This window comes from Equus przewalskii, chromosome 4, assembly GCF_037783145.1.
Source record: "Equus przewalskii isolate Varuska chromosome 4, EquPr2, whole genome shotgun sequence".
In the NCBI taxonomy this organism is placed as follows: domain Eukaryota; kingdom Metazoa; phylum Chordata; class Mammalia; order Perissodactyla; family Equidae; genus Equus; species Equus przewalskii.
Window position 1 is genome coordinate 77668712 of NC_091834.1, and position 21263 is coordinate 77689974.

General features: G+C 39.8%; 1 protein-coding gene across 7 annotated transcripts in view; it reads left to right on the forward strand.

Annotated features, from left to right (window-relative positions):
* The window catches only part of CPED1 (cadherin like and PC-esterase domain containing 1), a 272369-nt gene that overhangs the window by 229375 nt on the left and 21731 nt on the right, over positions 1 to 21263 (forward strand). For 6 of the 7 annotated variants that reach the window (XM_070616405.1, XM_070616407.1, XM_070616409.1 and 3 more), the window contains 4 exons: positions 1391 to 1527; positions 20089 to 20309; positions 20566 to 20667; positions 21069 to 21156. In XM_070616405.1, coding sequence (XP_070472506.1) covers positions 1391 to 1527; positions 20089 to 20309; positions 20566 to 20667; positions 21069 to 21156 — 548 coding nt within the window. Of the gene's footprint in view, positions 1 to 1390; positions 1528 to 16589; positions 16857 to 20088; positions 20310 to 20565; positions 20668 to 21068; positions 21157 to 21263 lie in introns of those variants that run through there. The other variant, XM_070616410.1, reaches the window with a different exon arrangement.

Consider the following 21263-nt stretch of genomic DNA (forward strand, 5'->3'; position numbering starts at 1 on the left):
AATCCACCTAGAAAGTAATATTTTCTTTTATCTTCCCCCGTTTCTCTTTCTACATATACCCCCACTTTTCCCTTTCTGTGCTCAACTAGTGTGCCATGAACTAGAACTCCTTTCATATTTTATTATTTGTAACTATTTCCACATACACGCAAACACTCACATACACAATTCTGACATCCCTGAAGTCATGAAATGTAAAATATATCATAGTCATCCCCTGAAAGTAGAAATTCTTCCTATTAAAATTAATGTCACACCAGCTATTTTTGTTAGCTGTACCGCAAATCAAAGCCAGAAGGGATAAAGTTGTTAAAATCTTTTCTTTCTAACTCAAAAAGTAGCTGGGAATGTTAGGTCCTCAATATTTTAAAGAGGAATGTATGGTAGTAACTTAACTAAGACCTTCGGGGTAGAGCAGATGCTGGTGACATCAGGGTGTTCTCCACAAGGGAGATAAATAACCACTCTATTTCATGTACTAGTTCAAACTCCATTTCTGAAAAGATGAACAAGGAAAAAAAATAGTTTCTTGATTTTTTCCTAATAAATTATTAATGTATCCACTCACACTAAAAGCTGGAGTGTTTCGAATACATATTACTTTATCAATAAAATAGAAAAGATCTTAAACGCACTGAGAATACTTATATATTTTATAAACATTTACTAAGCTTGTGGCCTGCTTTGTGCCTGAAGTCTGCTAGTAACAAAGGTGAATATGATCTCATAGCTGCACTAGATACATTGAATACATTATCCCATTAAATCCTCACGCCAATCATGGGAGAAGAACAGTACTCACCTCATCTTATAGCTGAAGAAACAAGGCAACAGAGCTGGAAAGAAGTAAAGAGGTAAAGAGGTTCATACCAAAAAGGCCATCAATCGAATTAGGGAATGATCAGTAGTCTTCGAAACAACAAATTTGCAGAATATGAAAGTAATTCTCTAATATCTTGACTCTTGAGAGCAGGGAATATATCTATTATTGGATCTAACCTAAGCGTGTGTTGGGCTCATAAATGTTTGTGGCCAACTGCCTCAATATTAGTAGCTCCCCATCTACTTTGGTCCTATGAAGTGCCTAATGTACTATTTAAAAATAAGTCACAATTGAGTAGTACCCAATCATTCAATTCTTCATGAGTATGTGGTTTCATGGAATGGAACTCATACTTGATTTTAGCATGAGCTGTTTTATTTCAGAACACTACTGCATGTTGTGATTCTATTTAGTTGGCAGGAGGCGATGCATTGCTCCCCTGGATTCATATGGTAAGAGTGGTCTTCTCTCTGTAATGGGGTACCATAGCTGAATTCTAAAGTTACTTGCAAACTGTAATTTCACCAGTAGAAACTGAACCAAAGGAAGTTCTGCTATCTATTCCAGGTCAATGGATCGTGCCCTGCCTTAGTTGTTCAGACAACAGGACCTGCGACTGGAGAGAAATAACTTGGCAACCCCACAATTGCCAATATGGTGTCCTAACTAAACCTCAACTACAGCACTGCCTGGGAGGAAGGAAGGTAGGTTCTGGATCCAGTAGGGGAAGCCTTTAATTTATGCCACTTGCAGCACCAAAAGCCACACAATTGTATTTACCAGATCAATTCCTGCTTTCTCTGCGGATGATAACTAACTCAATGCAATTTAGCTTTTGGGATCATATGTTACCATATGATGTTACCATAGAAGACCCTTAACAATTCTTGCTCAAAATGCTCAATTATTTTCAAATAAGTCTACTTGACAGATGGAGGATATTAAAGTCATGTCCTGTGCTGACCCAATTCCATGCTGGTTTTCTCAGCACAAATTGGTAAGAGCTTGCCACGTCAACTCACAGTTGGCATTCAGAGCAGCTGGCCTTGTCAACTGCAGCTCTAGCAAGGCCCTGCGGTGAAAACAGACATCTGTAGCTTGCACAAAGAGTGAAATGTTGCTGCATGTGAGACTCACTTCTGCTCGAGCTTACCAAGTGCATGGCCTTGTTTTTCCACACTAACCTTCCTGATCTTCTTTCACGTTCCCGGGCAGGTCTCGCATGGACCTCACTAGGCTGCTTTCCCTTTATTGGGGCTTCTAAGCTGATTTCTTGGACGTGCAGTGTCTTCTTGCTAGGTGCGCTCTGAGTAGGTAGATTCCGGCAGAGCTCTCGGACGTGCGAACTGGGCATATAGACTGAGATGCTTGGGTAACATGAAGTAAGTAATCCTTATCCAGATTTTCAAAGTACTTTTTATTAGATGGACGTTGCCTAACAAACCGTTTGTAGGCTCTCACACATGGACGAGACTGAATTCAAAAACAGATTTTTTTTAAAAGCCGTCTTAATGCATAAAGAGAAGAGCACTGGACTGAATGTGGGCCAATTTTTCAGATCAGGCTTATGTTCAAATTTTCTACTAGCAGATAATTTAAGAAGAGTGATGGAGGTGAGGGGCAGGACAGAGGATGGACATCTTCTTCATGGTGATTCCAGTATAAATTTCCTAATTTTCGTGACTGAGAATATCTCTAAAGTTAAAGCAGCAGTATTAGTTACTTTTAAAAAGGGAAGAGGTGCCGGCCTGGTGGCACAGCAGTTAAGTGTGCACATTCCGCTTCAGCAGCCTGGGGTTCGCTGGTTCAGATCCCGGGTGCGGACATGGCACCGCTTGTCAAGCCATGCTGTGGTAGGCGTCCCACATATAAAGTAGAGGAAGATGGGCACGGATGTTAGCTCAGGGCCAGTCTTCCTCAGCAAAAAAAAAGGGGGAGGAGGGGCAGAAAACAAACCTTTAGAACTTTAGCAACTGTCAGTTAATATTATTACTAACAGAGCATTGATTCTGTTCAAGGAACTTGCTAAATTTTTATGTCTTAAGTCTGACCAGGCTGTAAGCTTCATGAGGGCAGAGAATGTGTTTGAATCACTGCCATAATCTCACTGCTTAGCACAATTTTTGATACATAATGTTCACTTAATAAACATTTCTTGAGTTAATAGATAAATTAAAATTTTGTTTATTCCTAATTGCAATTCTATGAGGTAGATATTATTTTATCTGTTTTCTATCTAAGAAAATTAAAGCTCAGAAAGATTGAATAATTCTCCCATGATCACGTATGTAGTGAATGACTGCTACTTAGGCATTTTTTTTATTAAGGTTATGAAAGTTAACATCCTTGTGAAATTACAGTTGTACATCATTATTAGTCATATTGTAGGTACACCACTTCACCCCTAGTGCCCTCCCCCGAGCCCCCTTTCCCTGGCAACCACGTATCAGTTCTCTTTGTCCATATGTTAACTACCACCTATGAGTGGAGTCATACAGAGTTCGTCTTTCTCTGTCTGGCTTATTTCACTCAACATAATACCCTCAAGGTCTATCCATGTTGTTGTGATTGGGACGAGTTTGTCCTTTTTTATGGCTGAGTAGTATTCCATTGTATATATATACCACATCCTCTTTATCCAGTCATCAGTTGCTGGGCACTTAGGTTGGTTCCATGACTTGGCTATTGTGAATAATGCTGCGATGAACATGGGGGTGCATGGAACTTTTGGAATTGCTGATTTCAGGTTCTTAGGATAGATACCCAGTAGTGGGATGGCTGGGTCATAGGGTATTTCTATTTTTAACTTTTTGAGAAATCTCCATACTGTTTTCCACAGTGCCTGTACCAGTTTGCAGTCCAACCAACAGTGTATGAGGGTTCCCTTTTCTCCACAACCTCTCCAACATTTGTCACTCTTGGTTTTGGATATTTTTGCCATTCTAACAGGCATAAGGTGATATCTTAGTGTAGTTTTGATTTGCATTTCCCTGATTATTAGTGATGATGAGCATCTTTTCATGTGTCTATTGGCCATCCGTATATCTTCTTTGGAGAAATGTCTGTTCATGTCCCCTGCCCATTTTGTAATTGGGTTGTTTGATTTTTTATTGTTGAGTTGTGTGAGTTCTTTGTATATTATGGAGATTAACCCTTTGTTGGATAAATAACTTGTGAATATTTTTTCCCAATTAGTGGGCTGTTTTTTTGTTTCAATCCTGTTTTCCCTTGCCTTGAAGAAGCTCTTTAGTCTGATGAAGTCCCATTTGTTTATTCTTTCTATTGTTTCCCTCATGTGAGGGGTTATAGTGTCCAAAAAGATTCTTTTGAAGCTGATGTCAAAGAGTGTACTGCCGATATTCTCTTCTAGAAGACTTATTGTTTTAGGCCTAATCTTTAGGTCTTTGATCCATTTTGAGTTTATTTTAGTAAATGGTGAAAAAGAATGGTCAATTTTCATTCTTTTACATGTGGCTGTCCAGTTTTCCCAGCACCATTTGTTGAAGAGACTTTCTTTTCTCCATTGTAGGCCCTCAGCTCCTTTGTCAAAGATTAGCTGTCCGTAGATGTGTGGTTTTATTTCTGGGCTTTCAATTCTGTTCCATTGATCTGTGCATCTGTTTTTGTACCAGTACCATGCTGTTTTGATCACTGTAGCTTTGTAGTATGCTTTGAAGTCAGGGATTGTGATGCCTCCAGCTTTGTTCTTCTTTCTCAGGATTGCTTTAGCAATTCGGGGTCTTCTGTTGCCCCTTATGAATTTTAGGATTCTTTGTTCAATTTCTGTAAAGAATGACATTGGAATTCTGATTGGGATAGCATTGAATCTGTAGATTGCTTTAGGTAGAATGGACATTTTAACTATGTTTATTCTTCCAGTCCATGTGCGTGGAATGTCTTTCCATCTCTTTATGTCGTCGTCGATTTCTTTCAAGAAGGTCTTGTAGTTTTCGTTGTATAGATCTTTCACTTCCTTGATTAAATTTATCCCAAGGTATTTTATTCTTTTTGTTGAGATCGTGCATGGGATTGAGTTCTTGAGATCTTTTTCTGTTAGTTCATTGTTAGCATATGGAAATGCTACTGATTTATGTATGTTGATTTTATACCCTGCAACTTTGCTGTAGTTGTTGATTGTTTCTAATAGTTTTTCTATGGATTCTTTGGGGTTTTCTATATATAAGATCATGTTGTCTGCAAACAGCGAGAGTTTTACTTCTTCGTTGCCTATTTGGATTCCTTTTATTTCTTTTTCCTGCCGAATTGCTCTGGCTAACACCTCCAGTACTATGTTGAATAAGAGTGGTGAAAGTGGGCACACTTGTCTTGTTCCTGTTCTGAGAGGGATGCGTTTCAGTTTTTGTCCATTGAGTATGATGTTGGCTGTGGGTTTGTCATATATGGCCTTTATTATGTTGAGGTACTTTCCTTCTATACTTATTTTATTGAGGGTTTTTATCATAAATGGATGTTGGATCTTGTCGAATGCTTTCTCTGCATCTATTGAGATGATGATGTGGTTTTTGTTTCTCATTTTGTTAATGTAGTGAATCACGTTGATTGACTTGCGAATGTTGAACCATCCCTGTGTCTCTGGTATAAATCCCACTTGATCATGGTGTATAATCTTTTTGATATATTGCTGTATTTGGTTTGCCAAAATTTTGCTGAGGATTTTTGCATCAATGTTCATCAGTGATATTGGCCTGTAGTTTTCCTTCTTTGTGTTGTCCTTGTCAGGTTTGGGGATCAGGGTGACGTTGGCTTCATAGAATGTATTAGGGAGTGCTCCATCTTCCTCTATTTTCTGGAATAGTTTGAGAAGGATAGGTATTAAATCTTCTTTGAATGTTTGGTAGAATTCTCCAAAGAAGCCGTCTGGTCCTGGACTCTTATTTTTGGGTAGGTTTTTGATTACTGTTTCTATTTCTTTACTTGTGATTGGTCTATTCAGATTCTCTATTTCTTCCTGATTCAGTTTGGGTAGGTTGTATGAGTCTAGGAATTTATCCATTTCTTCTAGGTTGTTCAATTTGTTGGCATATAGTTTTTCATAGTATTCTCTTATGATCCCTTGTATTTCTTCGGTATCTGTTGTGATTTCTCCTCTCTCTCGTTTCTAATTCTATTTATTTGAGACTTCTCTCTTTTTTTTTTTTAGTGAGTCTGGCTAAGGGTTTGTCGATTTTGTTAATTCTTTCAAAGAACCAACTCTTTGTTTCATTGATCCTTTCTACTGTCTTTTTTGTTTTAATATCATTTATTTCTGCTCTAATTTTTATTATTTCCCTCCTTCTACTGACTTTGGGCTTTGTTTGTTCTTCTTTTTCTAATTCCGTTAGGTGTCGTTTGAGGTTGTGTATGTAAGATTTTTCTTGCTTATTGAGGTGAGCCTGTATTGCAATGAATTTCCCTCTTAGGACTGCCTTTGCTGCATCCCAAATCATTTGGTACAGTGTGTTTTCATTTTCATTTGTCTCCAGATAATATTTGATTTCTTCAATAATCCATTGTTTGTTCAGTAGCATGTTGTTTATTCTGCACATTTTTGGCCCTTTCCCAGCTTTATTCTTGTAGTTGATTTCTAGTTTCATAGCATTATGATCAGAAAAGATGCTTGATATTATTTCAACCCTCTTGAACTTATTGATGCTTGCTTTGTTTCCCAAGATATGGTTCATCCTTGAGAATGTTCCATGCACACTTGAGAAGAATGTGTAACCTGCTGCTTTTGGATGAAGTGTCCTGTATGTATCTATTAGGTCCATCTGATCTAATTTTTCATTTAATTCTATAATTTCCTTGTTGATTTTCTGTCTGGATGATCTGTCCATTGGTGTTAATGCGGTGTTGAGGTCCCCTACTATTATTGTATTGCTGTTGATGTCTCCTTTTATTTTTGTTAATAGTTTCTTTACGAATTTTGGTGCTCCTGTGTTAGGTGTGTATATATTTATAAGTGTTATGTCATCTTGGTGGAGCGTCCCTTTTATCATTATATACTGCCCCTCTTTGTCTTTCTTTATCTGTTTTTCTTTGAAGTCTACTTTGTCTGGTATAAGTATGGCAACACCTGCTTTCTTTTGTTCATTATTAGCTTGGAGTATTGTCTTCCATCCCTTCACTTTGAGTCTGTGTTTGTCTTTGGGGCTGAGGTGTGTTTCCTGGAGGCAGCATATTGTTGGATCTTGTTCTTTGATCCATCCTGTCACTCTGTGCCTTTTGATTGGAGAGTTCAATCCGTTCACGTTTAGCGTGATTATTGAAATGTGGGGGCCTACTGTTGCCATTTTATCACTTGTTTTCTGGTTCTTTTGCATTTTGTCCTGATGGAGAGCTGTTACTTTGTGTTATTGTCCTTCTGCTTATCTCCTTTGTTCTGGATTTTGAAACCCCTTTCCTTTTTTTGATTTTTCAGGAATGAGGTTCTTCCTGAGCATTTCTTGAAGAGGAGGTTTTGTGGCGATGAACTCCCTTAACTTTTGTTTATCTGGGAAAGTTTTTATTTCTCCATCGTATTTGAAGGATATTTTTGCTGGCTGCAGGTTTTTGTCCTTGAGAGTTTTGAATATTTCATTCCAATCTCTTCTAGCCTGTAAGGTCTCTCCTGAGAAATCTGCTGATAGCCTTATGGGGTTTCCTTTGTAAGTTATTTTCTTCTGCCTGGCCGTCCTTAGTATTTTCTCTTTGTCATTGACTTTTGCTAGTTTCACTACTGTATGCCTTGGGGTTGGTCTTCTTGCATTAATAAAGTTTGGAGATCTATTGGCTTCTGTCACATTGAGTTCCATCTCTCTTGCCAAGTTTGGAAAGTTCTCGGCTATTATTTCTTTGAACATGCCTTCTGCCCCCTTCTCCTTCTCTTCTCCCTCTGGTATACCTGTAATCCTTATGTTGCATCTCCTAATTGAGTCGGATAATTCTCGGAGAGTTTCTTCATTTCTTTTTAGTCTTAGTTCTCTCTCCTCCTCTGTCTGCAGCATTTCTATATTCCTATCCTCCAAATTGCTTATTCTGTCCTCCATATTATCGACCATACTGTTCAGAGTGTCCAGATTTTTCTTAATCTCCTCCATTGTGTTCTTCATCTCCAGTATTTCTAATTGGTTCTTCTTTATAGTGTCAAGCTCTTTTGTGACATAGCTCCTGAACTCATTGAGTTGTCTATCTGAATTCTCTTTTAGCTCCTTGAGTTTTTTAATAATGGCAGTTTTGAAATCATCGTCATTTAGGTTATAGATTTCATTGTCTTTGGGATTGTTTTCTGGGTGCTTATCATTTTCCTTCTGTTCTGGAGATTTAATATATTTTTTCATACTGCTTGATGGCGTGGATTTGTGCCTCTGCATAGAGATAGAGTTTAGTCACTGCTTCCACTTGTTTCAACTGGTGTTGGGGGTGGGGGGACAGCTGTTTAGACTGCACCAACCAGGAACCCTGTCAGCTGTTACTGACTGGACCTGGACCCCTCCTCATAGTCACAGTGGTCCTGTGGGGTCCCTCGTTGGTTGTGGGGGCAATCACAAGGGGGCCTCAGGCTGCTGGTGCCTACTGTTGCAGCCCACTTAGACGTGCTCCCTCCTTGTGGTCTGCAGCAGTGTTGTGGGCTTTCCCAGCAGCCAGGAGGAAGATCACCTATAATTGCCGCTTTGTCCCTAACAGAGCCCACAAGATCACACTTGTCCACTATAGGTCCCAGCTGAGCTATGGGTATCTTCTGCAGTCTGTCGTTAGCTCACATAGCTGTGCTACTTTTGCCCCAGGGCCTTCCCGCCTTGCGATTGCCAGTCAGGACCTCTCCACTAGTCCTGTGCAGAGGCTTTCGCTGAGGCTGCTGTAGGAACCTGGAGTTCCCCACTGGGCTACGTAGCCATTTCAGCAGAGCTCCATTCTGCCCCATTCCACTCTCGCAGGATCTCTGGGAGCCCCTTGCCTCATCTGGGACATGGCCAGAGTCCGTGGGCCTGGCGGTGGCTTGTAAGCTGCTGCCTTGTGGGGAATTCTGCTCTAGGGAGCTTCCTGGTGTTCCGAATGCTGGGCGGGGCCTCCCTGCTAATGGCGAGCAGAGGCTTTCCCTGCCGAGGAGGTACGGGACCCCGGAGCCTCCCCCCGGGCCACAGAGCTGGGCGCTGGACCTCCAACCGTGTCCCCAAGCACGTCCACAGGAAGTCCGGATGCCCCCTGCACCGACCCGTGTGCCGGAGACCATGGGCCCAGCAGCAGCTTGCGGTCTTGTGCCGTGCCAGGGAATCTGACCCCCAGGAGCTTCCCTTTATTCTGGATTCTGGGTGGGGCCTCCCTGCTAATGGTGAGCAGAGGCCTTCCCTACTAGTGGGTGTGGGACCCTGGGGATTCCCCCTGGGCTTAGGTGTAATCACAGGGGGCTTGTTTAGGGCTGTTGTCACCTGTTTCCACTGTTGCTCCATTGGTGAGTGTACACTCCTGCCCTTGGTGTGTGGTGATGCTATGGAGGAGTCTGTTGGAAGAGAGCCTCCTGCAGGAACTAGGCTGTCCAGGGGTCAGGGGTCGGAGAGTTTTCACCTATTTCAACCTCCTCCCGGGGGGAAGTCCCTCCGCCTTCCCATGTATAGTAGCACGAGACTCTTAGGCGTCTTGAGATGCTATCTGGATATCCTTTGTTAATCGGTGAATGTCCAATTAGTTGTAGATTCAATGGGGGAGAGATGAAGACCACTCACTCCGCCGTCTTGGTCCCGCCTATTCTACTTAGGCATTTTTAACTGTCAACTTGGACAACTCAACCCCCATATCTTAGAAATGCAGGACCGGGAGAAGCGAAAATGATTGTTGCCATAACAGTCAGCCTTCTGTAAGCTCTCTCAGAGTACTGTTCTGACCTCAAAATTTAAAGTGTTCAGGAAAATTCCAAGATGTCACAGTCTATTAACCTGAAAGGCAGTAGATGTTAATTTAGGTTCATCAGTAAATTCGACGTGACACGTATTGCTTCTGAGGCTCATTTTCGTCCTCTGTAAAATAATAAGAAGCCTATGCCATAGATTAATCAGCTCTGTGGAAAGCTGAAAGCTTTCTTCCTTGTCTGCCATCGACCAGAGGGCTTAAACAACAGACATTTATTTCTCACAGTTCTAGAGGCTGAGAAGTCAAAGATCTGGGAGCCAGCATGGTTGGGTCCCGGGGAGAGCCCTCTTCCCAATTTCCATTGTCCGTGTTTTTGCTGTGTCCTCACAAGGCAGAGAGAGAGCTCTAGTCTCTTCCTCTTATAAGGGCACTAATCCCATCCTGGGGTCTCCACCCTCATGACCTCATCTAAACCTAATTACCTCCCAAAGGCCCCACCTCCAAATACCATCACATGGTGAGTTAGGGTTTCAACCTATGAATTTTAGGGGGCCGCAAACATGTAGTTCTTAATACTGTGTCTTCTAATTTCAAGGCTGATTATCAGCAACTCTACAAAGTAATGGTAAGAAAACGGGAAAATCCCTTTTTCCTACCTGTTAGAGAGATGCAACATTGCAAAGTCTGAAAATAAAGGCCTGTGTTCAGATTAGGTGATGCCAGCAGAGGGCAGCTAGCTGGCTGCTTAACAGCGAGGGCTTAGCTTAGTGATTCTCCTAGTCCGGAGGCGTCCTTCAGACTTGCATGCTCAGAAACTCAAATTTGCCAGCACACTGGCAATGGTCCTACAGAGTCTGATTTGTTTACCAGGATGCTAATTTATTCTGTACACAACAGGGAAGCATTGCACATTTTTAGCAGAGGAGTGGCACAACCAGAATTAGAAAAATCATCCCGCAGCAGTATGAAGACTGCCTGGGGGGAGGAAATGGGTTCCCGGGAGGCAGAGGCTTGTTTAATGGAAAAATTCCATCATGCAACACTGAGGAGGCCAAGAAAGTATAGAACATGTATAGAATAATCCCATCCATGTAAAAACTAATGCATACATGCAAACATGCCTACACACACAGAAAATTCCTGGGAGTAACAGTTAATTACAGTAACAGTTAATAACAATGATTACGTAAGTGGAGGAGAGTGGAGAGCGGTGGAGTGGTGACAGGACCGGCTACATATTTCACGAGGCCCACTGCAAAATGAAAACGCAGGATTTGTGTTCAAAATTATAAAGAATTTCAAGAAGGCAAAAGCAGAGCAATAAATGGAACACAGGATCCTTCTACCGCACGGACCCTGTGCAACTGACCAGGTCACATGTCCATGAAGCCAGCTGGGTAGTAAAGCATGCCTGGTGAAGAGTGAAGAGATCATTTTAAATATCTGTCTTGTTTTCATTTTTACAGTGTGTGAGCATTTTTTTAGATCTAAAAATCTGTACTTTAAAAGGTTGTATGGGGGCCGGCCCGGTGGCGCAGCGGTTAAGTTCGCACGTTCCGCTTCTCGGCGGCCCGGGGTTCGCTGGTTCGGATCCCGGGTGCGGACATGGCACTGCTTTGCAGCCATGCTGTGGTAGGCGTCCCACGTATAAACTAGAGGAAGATGGGCACGGATGTTAGCTCAGAGCCAGGCTTCCTCAGCAAAAAGAGGAGGACTGGCAGTAGTTAGCTGAGGGCTAATCTTCCTCCAAAAAAAACAAAAAACAAAAACAAAAACAAAACAAAACCAAAAAAAAGCGACTTTGGGGCTGGCCCCGTGGCCGAGTGGTTAAGTTCACGCGCTCCGCTGCAGGCGGCCCAGTGTTTCGTTGGTTTGAATCCTGGGCGCGGACATGGCACTGCTCATCAGACCACGCTGAGGCGGCGTCCCACATGCCACAACTAGAAGGGCCCACAACGAAGAATATACAGCTACGTACGGGGGGCTTTGGGGAGAAAAAGGAAAAAATAAAATCTTTAAAAAAAAAAAAAAAGGTTGTATGAATCAGAACTAGGGCAGAGGCAATGGAAATGCAAAGGAGAGAGAGCCAGAAAAATAGATTTTTTATTCAGAATCACAGGACTTGGTAAAATACTGACAGGTACATACACTCCGACACCACACAGCACAGAGATGATTGTGTGAACATTCACAATTGCAGCTATGAAATAGCACTTATTTTAAGAAAGCTCCATTATGAAGAGGAGTAGGTTAGCAAAAGGTTTTCCCAGCATTTCTATTTTTCACTCTCCATGAGAATAATATCAATACACAAAGTGATCTTGAAACCCTTATATCTCGTTACTAAGACAATTGAGTTCTCATCCTACCCAGAATTTTTTTTAAATCATCTTTCTATTCCAAAGACAAATTCATGTTAAAGCATGTCAATTACAAACATAGAAAAACAAGTAACATAGACAGTTTGTTTTTTAAATACCTTATATACTGATGTTTGTTTTTTTGGCTCGCATGCTACCATGACAAACATTCAAGAAAGGAAACATATCATTCAAACAACATTATACAGAAATTCACTTCGCATATGCATAAGGATGGCAGGATCATGGAGTAGTAAGAGCTTCCGACTGGCGATCAGTAAGCTGCACTAGTTCTGATCCCACCAGATGAAGTGATTTTCTATTCATCCAACCCATCAGATTAACTCTGCTGTCCCATACTAGAAACCTTGCAGCATCAGTTATCCCTCATGTGTCACCACAGAGTAGTAAGCTCAGAATACTTTTTATAACTTTTGTGATGTTACGTTGTTCCTTCGTTCATCTAGCTTTTGTTGAGCTAAGAATCTGTGCTAAGTGCATACAACATGATCCTCCAAGGTGCTAAAGTTCTAACAGAAGAAGACAAATGAGAGAAGTGGCCATTACAACTTAGCGTGATCGTCACAAAGGCAGGGAAAAGCACAGATGCTGGCGTCTGCCCTGGACTCTGAGGTTCTAGAAGAGCTACTAAAAGAGAAAGTGCCTGAGCAGAGTGGTGGTGGTAGTTACGGGCAATCTACCAATCACGTTACTTTGAAATAGTTTAATTGAACTAGAAAGAAATAGAGATCTTCATTTCTTCCCCAAAAGAATCTACGGTGAGAGTCCTCTCACTCAAGCCTAGTGCTTTCATTGATTTCCCTCTTACTGCAGGGAACAGAGGATGGAGGGAACTGATGATGGGCAGGAGACAAGCAGGTGAGGAGTGGACCAGAAAGGATTCTGAGTATCTCATTTTTCAGTGTGCTCCAATTTATGCATCTTGGATTATGTAAAAGTGGGAATATACCTAAACATGCAAATTCTAATGGTATAGTAACCTTACTAGCCTGAAGACTTTAAATTAATATGACAGACTCAGGGGACTATCCCCGGGGCATAGTGGTTAAGTTCAGTGCGCTCCACTTTGGCAGCCCGGGTTCATAGATTCAGATCCCGGGCGCAGACCTACACCACTCATTAGGCATGCTGTGGCAGTGACTCACATACAAAGTGGAGGAAGATTGGCACAGATGTTAGCTCAGAGCTAATCTTCCTCAAGCAAAAAAAGAGGAAGATTGGCACAGATGTCAGCAAAAAAAAAAAAAAAGGGAAGACAGGTTTTTTTACAGTGAGAATCCAAAAGTTTTGCTGTTGTTGCCGTGAATAAGGAGTGCAAATGTGCTACCAAAAACAGAACCTTATTTTAAACCCTAATCAAGACAAGCTTCAGCTTTTGGGGATGCATTAAACTAAGTTATGTTTCTCCAAAGAATCAGATCAAAAAGCAACAGAATTTGACTGGGCGCATGAGAATTATTGGAAACTTAGGCCTTCAAATAGCATTTGCTTTCTTTAGAATCTCCAAGCAGTCATTTCTCTCTGTTGAATTTCCTTATGTTGTTATTGTGACCTTTTACATCTTTTTTACTACTATTTTACATTGATGAATGCAAGACTTTATGTGGAAATACATGCCCACCTGTGGGGAAGGAACAAGACACAAAATAATTGAGATTTAAAAAGGGGTCGAGTTTCTGGTAACTTGACCAGGAACTCCACTGTGCTTAATGGCGTGAGAGCGGAGTCATACTTTCTATACCTCAGTCATTTGCATTCACTTGAGCAACGTGAACAGAGAGTCGTCTCCGGAGGAAAGATGGAACAAAGGTTCTCCTTGAAGCATTTGTATTCATTTCTATGGCATACTTGTTTGTGTATGGAGCACAGGAAAATGCGGGACTCTTTAAATTCTAAATCTATCCAAATATGAGTTATTTCATTTATAGCTTTTTGCATGCATGTATAGGTTTTGTGATGTGTAATCGTGTTAAATCAAAGCAAAATCAATTGAAATATACAAGCTATGTTTTCAATCACATTTCTCTAAATAGATATTCACCTCTTACTTAATAAACTCTGAATTTATAAAAATTTATCAGAGGATAACTTTGTAATCACAGTGCAAAATATAGAGGAAATAGTATAGAATAATGATAATCAAATTTACTACTGAAAAAAATTAAGAGCTTGACCAAACTGAATTTAACAAGCTCTTGTTTTGTTTGTCATTGAAAACGTTGTTCAGATTTTAAACCAGTAGAAAAAATCTGAGAGAAGAATGCAATTAAAAAAGAGAAATGCAAAAAGGCAATATTTACTGAAAGTACTTAAACTCAACTGTTAAAGCAGGAAATATAACTTATGTTTTTAAGTAATGTTTGCAGTGTCTAGGGGTTAAAGGTATTTAAATTTTTCAAGTGTGGTTAATTTATAATAATATGATGAGACTAATATGTGAATTCTATTATGGCTACACAATTAATTGTCAGTTTCACAAAAGGGGGGATGATAAAAGGAAAAGAATACATCCCACTCTCACCAGGAGAGGATGACATACACAATGCCGACAATCCAGATGGCATGGCAATAGAGACAAAGGATTTTGTTCCAAGCAGCTAGAAGATCTATGTCTATGTGACATTGTTTAGTTGTTTCGTTCCTTTTTTTGTCAAATTTCCTGTGTTTGAGAGTGATTTGCCTAAATGTCAATTTACCTTTGTTCTTGACCCCAAAGAGCAATTTGATTGGTCATCTGTAGCCAATTTAATCAAAATGCATCATTGGAAAACATTTGTTGTAGCCATGTTACATTTTACAGAGAAATGCTTTGTTGAGCCAGATTTTCATCATGCCCTGAATGTCATTAGCCATCTGATTAGTCTCAGCTTCATATTAGAGCATAATCGCCCCTTGCCTGGTTTAGAAATGAATATTTATCTTATGAGAGCAGTGGTGCTCAATCAAGAGGCTCATCAGAATCACTGTAGAGCTTTCTAAACATATGAGCCATGCTTGGCCCTGAACTACACAGAATGAGTAAGACTTCTGCTCATCTCACTTTCATTTCCTTTATTTACCAATGTGAGAGCTCTCCAGTAAGCAGGCATTGCCTAGATTAATGGACGGGTAGCTCCTATTGTACTCCTGTATAACTTCCTCTTGGAAGGTTCCAGTGGGTTCCTGTTAGCTGGACTGAGTTCTCTGTTGGCATCTACATACACTCTGTTGGTTCTGAAGAAATATCCCTACTTTTGTGAACATTGAAGATAGAATCTATACAAGATGCAAGAGAGGAAGGAAAGAAATTATCTTAAATCAAGAGGTTTTTTCCTGTCTATTGATTCTACATATACCCAATTCTTTCCCAGCCTCAACAGATTAGAAGAACCTGGGAAGCTAACAAGCTCCAGACAATTTATTAACTTTGTATGGACTCAACCCAGATAGCCACCAACACTTCTCTTTTCATTTCCTTATAACTTGCTTTGCTATGTCCTTGTTACTTTTGGTAGCTCTGGAGAAAGCAATAACAGAGTAAACAGGGTAAATTCTATAAGAATAGCAGGGTAAACTCTGTAAGAGTAACAGAGTAAAATATTTGGATGTCTAGGTATCATCATTGTTAGTTCTCTTTATTCATGATGAAATAAAATGGAATGAAAATGATTTTGTATTTCAATAAAAAATTCCCAGAGTCTTGGTTGCATTTTCAATAATATATGATATTTCTTGCTATTATTTTTCCCAAGAAACCAATTTCTCTGAGAATAGAAGTCCTTTTATGCGTCATGTGGATTATAATTTAGCCTTACATATACTTCATACTTTTGCGTATTCTCAGGTGGAAAATCTGAATTTAGGATTTAGTTTTTTGCCAAAAAGACTTAGCATATAAGAGAATATGGTAAAGACCAGCTAAGTGTTTATCAAACTCATTTCCTCCTCTTCCTGGCACATAGTTTGACTACATTTCTCAGTCTCCCTTGAATTTAGGGGTGTCACCATATGATGACTTCTAAACAATGGAATGTGAGCCGCAGTGATGTGCCCAGCTCCCAGGGTGGGCCCATAGAACCTGGCAGCTGTTTACTCCTTCCTCAGCTGGAGATCAGTGCCCAGGGAGCTCTTGGAAACCATAATTGAGAAGGCACAGTTTAATTTTCCTAGGATCTTGAATGACCTCTGTGCCCCCACCCCCACACATACACCTGCCTAGAAGCTCCTGGACTATTTTCCTGAGGGAGAAATAATCTTCCCTTGTGCTTAGACCACTAGACATATTGGAGCTCTATTTGTTATGGCACTCAGCCTGTCCCACCTAATACAGAGACTCTATACTGTTGAGAAATTAGAAATGAAAATAAAGATAATTAAACCATTTAACGGTTTTTTTAGTAAGACTATTTTTAAACAAGCCCCAAGCTTTAATAGAGCCTAGGAACATGATGTACTTCTAGGTCCTATGGTCTATGATAATGTGAAAAAGGGTAAGAAAAATACCAGCCCCCATATACTTTTTGGTGACACACTGCATAGAACAGATGCAAAACTCCTCTAAACACACCTTTGTTATCCCACAGATAAACTGAGATCTGGCCTCTCATGACACATCCAGACATAGACGTTTCTGCTCCTCTCCAGAGCCCACCTTGCTGGAGGCAGGCTCCCCTCCCTGCATCACAGGGCCAAAAAAGAGATGCTGCACAGGAAAATGTGATTCAATCTTTGGAATGGAGTTGCCACTGGAATTCCAAAATATGATTAACATTATTCCTGAACCAGTGCTTAATCCTGACTCTCTTAAGCCATTGTTTTACAAAAGTAGAAATAAAGTTTATTTAAGCTGATTATTTCTATGTGAATTTTCAAAAAATTTTTAAACAAAATGAATTTATTATTATTTCTGTTGCTGCTTTTGTTTTTTAATTAGTATCATAAAAAGCCAATATATGTTTATTTTAGAAGAAACAAAGGAACAAAAAGAATAAACCATCAAGATATCATCACTTCAAAATAACCCCAGTTGACTTTCCAGGACCCTTTTCTATGCATCCACATGCCTTACTTTTACAAAAATGCAGTCCTTATTTATATTCTTATTGTAATCAGCTTTTTGTCAAAGTTAACTGAAATCTTCCCCACCACAATATATCCATATTACAATATCATTGTTAAAAGATGAAAAGAGTTCAAGTGTATGATTGTACCTCCATATAATCAATCTGATAGACATATATGTGCTTCAATTTATTTTGCTTTTAAAATATATTTTAATAGACATCCTTAAATATTTCCTAGAAGTGGAATTCCTTAAAACTGCCAATTTATACGCACAACAGCAAAGTTTTCATTCATCCAGATAACAAATGAGAACTGACTTTCATGCCAGACATTATTCTGGACACTTGAGATTCAACAATTGGAAAAAAAAAAGACAGAAACCCTCCCTCATGGTGCTTACATAGACATGAGAGGGTCCGTCTCCTTGAACTCATAGTATCACTAGGGCTTTCAAAATCTTTGCTACTTTGGTAGGGGAAAAAAGCTTTAATCTTACTTTTTGTGTTTATATAGCCCATAATTCAGACACCCAATGATCTTACTGGCTGCTTAGAGATACCTTAGGTGGGATTGCATCTTGATACTAAAATGAAAACAACCTCTAAGAAAAACCTATAGTGGCAATTTAGCTGGAAAGCTGGATCCAAAGTTCCTTGACCAATGTTAACAAGTGAATTGTGTTCCCACCCAACCAAATTCTTATGTTGAAGTCCTAACTCCCAGTACCTCAGAATGTGACTAGATTTGGAGATAAGGCCTTTAAAGAGGAAAGTAAGGTAAAATAAGGTCATATGGGTGGGCCCTAATCCAGCCTGACCAGTATGTGTCCTTATAAGAAGAGGAGATCAGGACACAGACACATGCAGAGGGAAGACCATGTGAAGACACAGGAAGAAGATGGCCCTCTCCGAACCCTCAGAAGAAACCAACCCTGAAAATATCTTGACCTTGGACTTCTAGCCTCTAGAATCATGAGTAAATAAATTTCTGTTGTTTAAGCCACCCGGTCTGTGATAATTCATTGTGGCAGCCCCAGCAAACCAATCAGATGGAGCTGGATAATTACTAGTATCTGAAATTAAGAGCTTCCCCGATTATTCAAAGTTCCCTTTTAAAAATCAGAAATCTAGACCAGGAAAACAAACAGAAATAGTAATAGATCAAACCCAGTAGAAAAATTTCAAGTGATTTCACAAATTATTTTATCCTCGTGGAATTTTATTGCCCCAAATGGAGCTTGACCCAGAGAGTCAGTGACTGGGGCCTTCACATCTTATGTTATTCAGCTTAGCTTGATGATGCTTGTGGTGACAGTACTTGATCTGAAGGCAAAGAGGAGATGCTTTCTGGATGTCTTCACACAGCTACTTGAATATACTTACTGTGGAAAGAATAAACTTTTGCAGATTCTCACTAAATTTGCTGTGAATGGACAAATGCAGTAGTGCCTGAGAAATGATGGCAAAGCATGATGTTAAAATCAGAAAAAAAATATGCGCCTGACTAACAGAAAGAGAAATCTCAACAGAGAGAGAAAGAAAAACAAAGAACAAAGTACACCTTAACCAAAGACATTAAAAGGGATTGTCTCTAACAAGAGTCACTGACTTTCCACTCAAAAAATATTTTTAAAATGCGTGCATGGTATTATGGGGGAAATTAGAATTTAGAAATTAACCCTGACTCTGACCTCAAATATTTCTTGATATGAGAAAAAAAGACACAGACACAAATAGCCATAATTTCATATAGTCTTTGATAAAATATGAAATGGAAATAAAAACTATAATGAAATCACAGAGGACAGAGAAGGTCATTCTGGCTGAGGCATCGGACAAGACCTGCTGTTTATGTTGGGTCTGGAGGTTGTGTAGCATTTACACAGGTGAGGTTGCAGAGGGAGGAACTTTCTAGGCAGGCGGATTAGCACAAGGAAAAGCAGATGTTGTTAGCGCAAATCATCTTCAGCAAAAAAGTAGGAATCTGACCTGCTTTCATGAGGGGAAGTGCGAGAGGATGGGGCACTTGGAGTGAAAGGACCTGGGTTTGAGTCCTGTGTTCCCCATTTACTAGATTTATGACCTCAATCCCTGAGCTTCAAATTCCTCATCTGTGAAACAGAAATAATGATCCAAACCTCACAATTATGAAGACTAAAAGAGAGTACCCTCTGTGAAATCTCCACGTAGCAAAGCCTGATACGCAATAAAAATTCAGCAAATGTTAGCTGAACTTAAGGAATTTAAACTTGATTCTATAGAATGGGAGCCAATAAGGTTTTTGAGCATGAAAGTCAGATGACCAAAACTAGGCATTTCGAACTTTATCCCAGTAATATGGTGTGTAGAATGAATTAGGGGCAGCCATTGTGTAAGAAGGAAGACCCATTAGGAGAGCATTAACAACAGCACAGCTTTGAAGCAATGGGAGCCTGAAGCAGGGCTGTGCTGGTGGGAATGGGAATGAAGTGATGGGTGGGGAGAGTTCTGGGGCAAATGGCACTGGGATATGCACCCTGGGACATAGCTGGCTGTTGAGAAAATCGGATTCTTGTCCTGTGACTCTATTCTCAAGTAGTGGCATGACCTCTAGTGAGCAATCTAACCACTGTGGATTCCAAGTTTTCTCTTCTATAAAATAAAGAGATTAGAAAATCTCCGAGTATTCTTACAGCACTAAAATACTTCATGCCTATTTGAATCAATAAAACTTGTTAACCTGATTAGATGAGAAAGCAAAGAGCGTAAGGGAGGTAGAGAAATTGAAGATAACATGAAGCAAAAAGCTTTAAACATTCATTGCTGTGTCAGTAGGCGATGCCATTACTAGGAATATGCAAGAGGAAAATAAACAGGTTTGGGGGAATATGTGATGAATGTCATTTCTAACGGTTTGAAAGGATGTCCTTCAAACAATTAAACATGCAGCTTTATGAGTATTCAACAAATTTCTTTCTATTATCTCCTATACCATGTAAAGATCAAATTTGAAAGCAAATATTTTTTCTTTAATTTATAGATTCTTTTCATCGGAGATTCAACCAACAGAGGGATAATGTACTATCTGATCGAAAGACTGAATGAAACCTTGCAGGAATGGCAGAAGGTGCATGGCACTAAATTCTACCACAACGTCAATGGCGGGAAGACCTTGATCAGTTATTCCTACTATCCCCAGTTCTGGATAAGCCCTTCATTAAGACCAACGTTTGAAAAAGCACTTGAACATCTCTTGCAAAGGTACAATGGAACTATTATGAGCAGCACGAAGCCACAATGCACTGATGTTTTACTAGCGGTCATAATTGCTCACTGTATATCAAATGTGCTGAAAAGCTTAAATACCAAATAATATGGCTGAAAATGAGTTGGAAATGACAAGGGGGTCCTGTGATCAGGATGCCAGATATGGTTCAATGAAATGCGAGGTAATGCTGTTAAAATGTTTGCCATCTGTTTCAAGGCAACATGTGCTATTTTTCTTTCTGGATTTCAGATCGCGTCCCCTGGAGAATACCGGCCAGACTGTATTGGTCGTTGGTGGTGTTCAGTGGCTTAATTCCAATCACCTACAAATTATTCACAAGGTTTTAAAAAGGTAAATTTCTGCAAAAATAATTGTCATTAGTATTCTAAGTAACAGAAAAAAGTACTCGATGTGACTGGATTTTATCAGATGTTATTTAAAGAGCAATTTGTGATTTAGAACTAAAAACTTAAAGTCTAGCTTAAAATGTCTCAAAACACTTTTGCATCTAATCATAAGGTGACTCTTCAGTATCCAAATTTACATTTACTATGGATGAAAAAATGCCCACCGACACATAAAATTCCATCCACAAAAAAACCCTAATACACATCAAATCTATAAAATGAGAATTTAGTCCTCTACACCAATTATCATATTCTAAAAGAATTACACTGTATTTGCTTATGTAAACACCAACATCTAGAAATGTAATTGAAGTTCATGACTTTAGAATTCTGATTATTTCACAGGGAAAATTTACTCAATATCCTTGTGATCATCAAAACCTTGGGAATTGGGTTTCATCTGCCAGTGGAGGGCGTGCATTTCCTAACACAGGTAAGCCCATTTCCTCCAGGCTATGCGAACTTTATGGTTCCCATAAAGATCTCTGCTGGGGTCTGAAAAAGGACCCAAAAGGCACTACATAATATTTAGCAACCTTC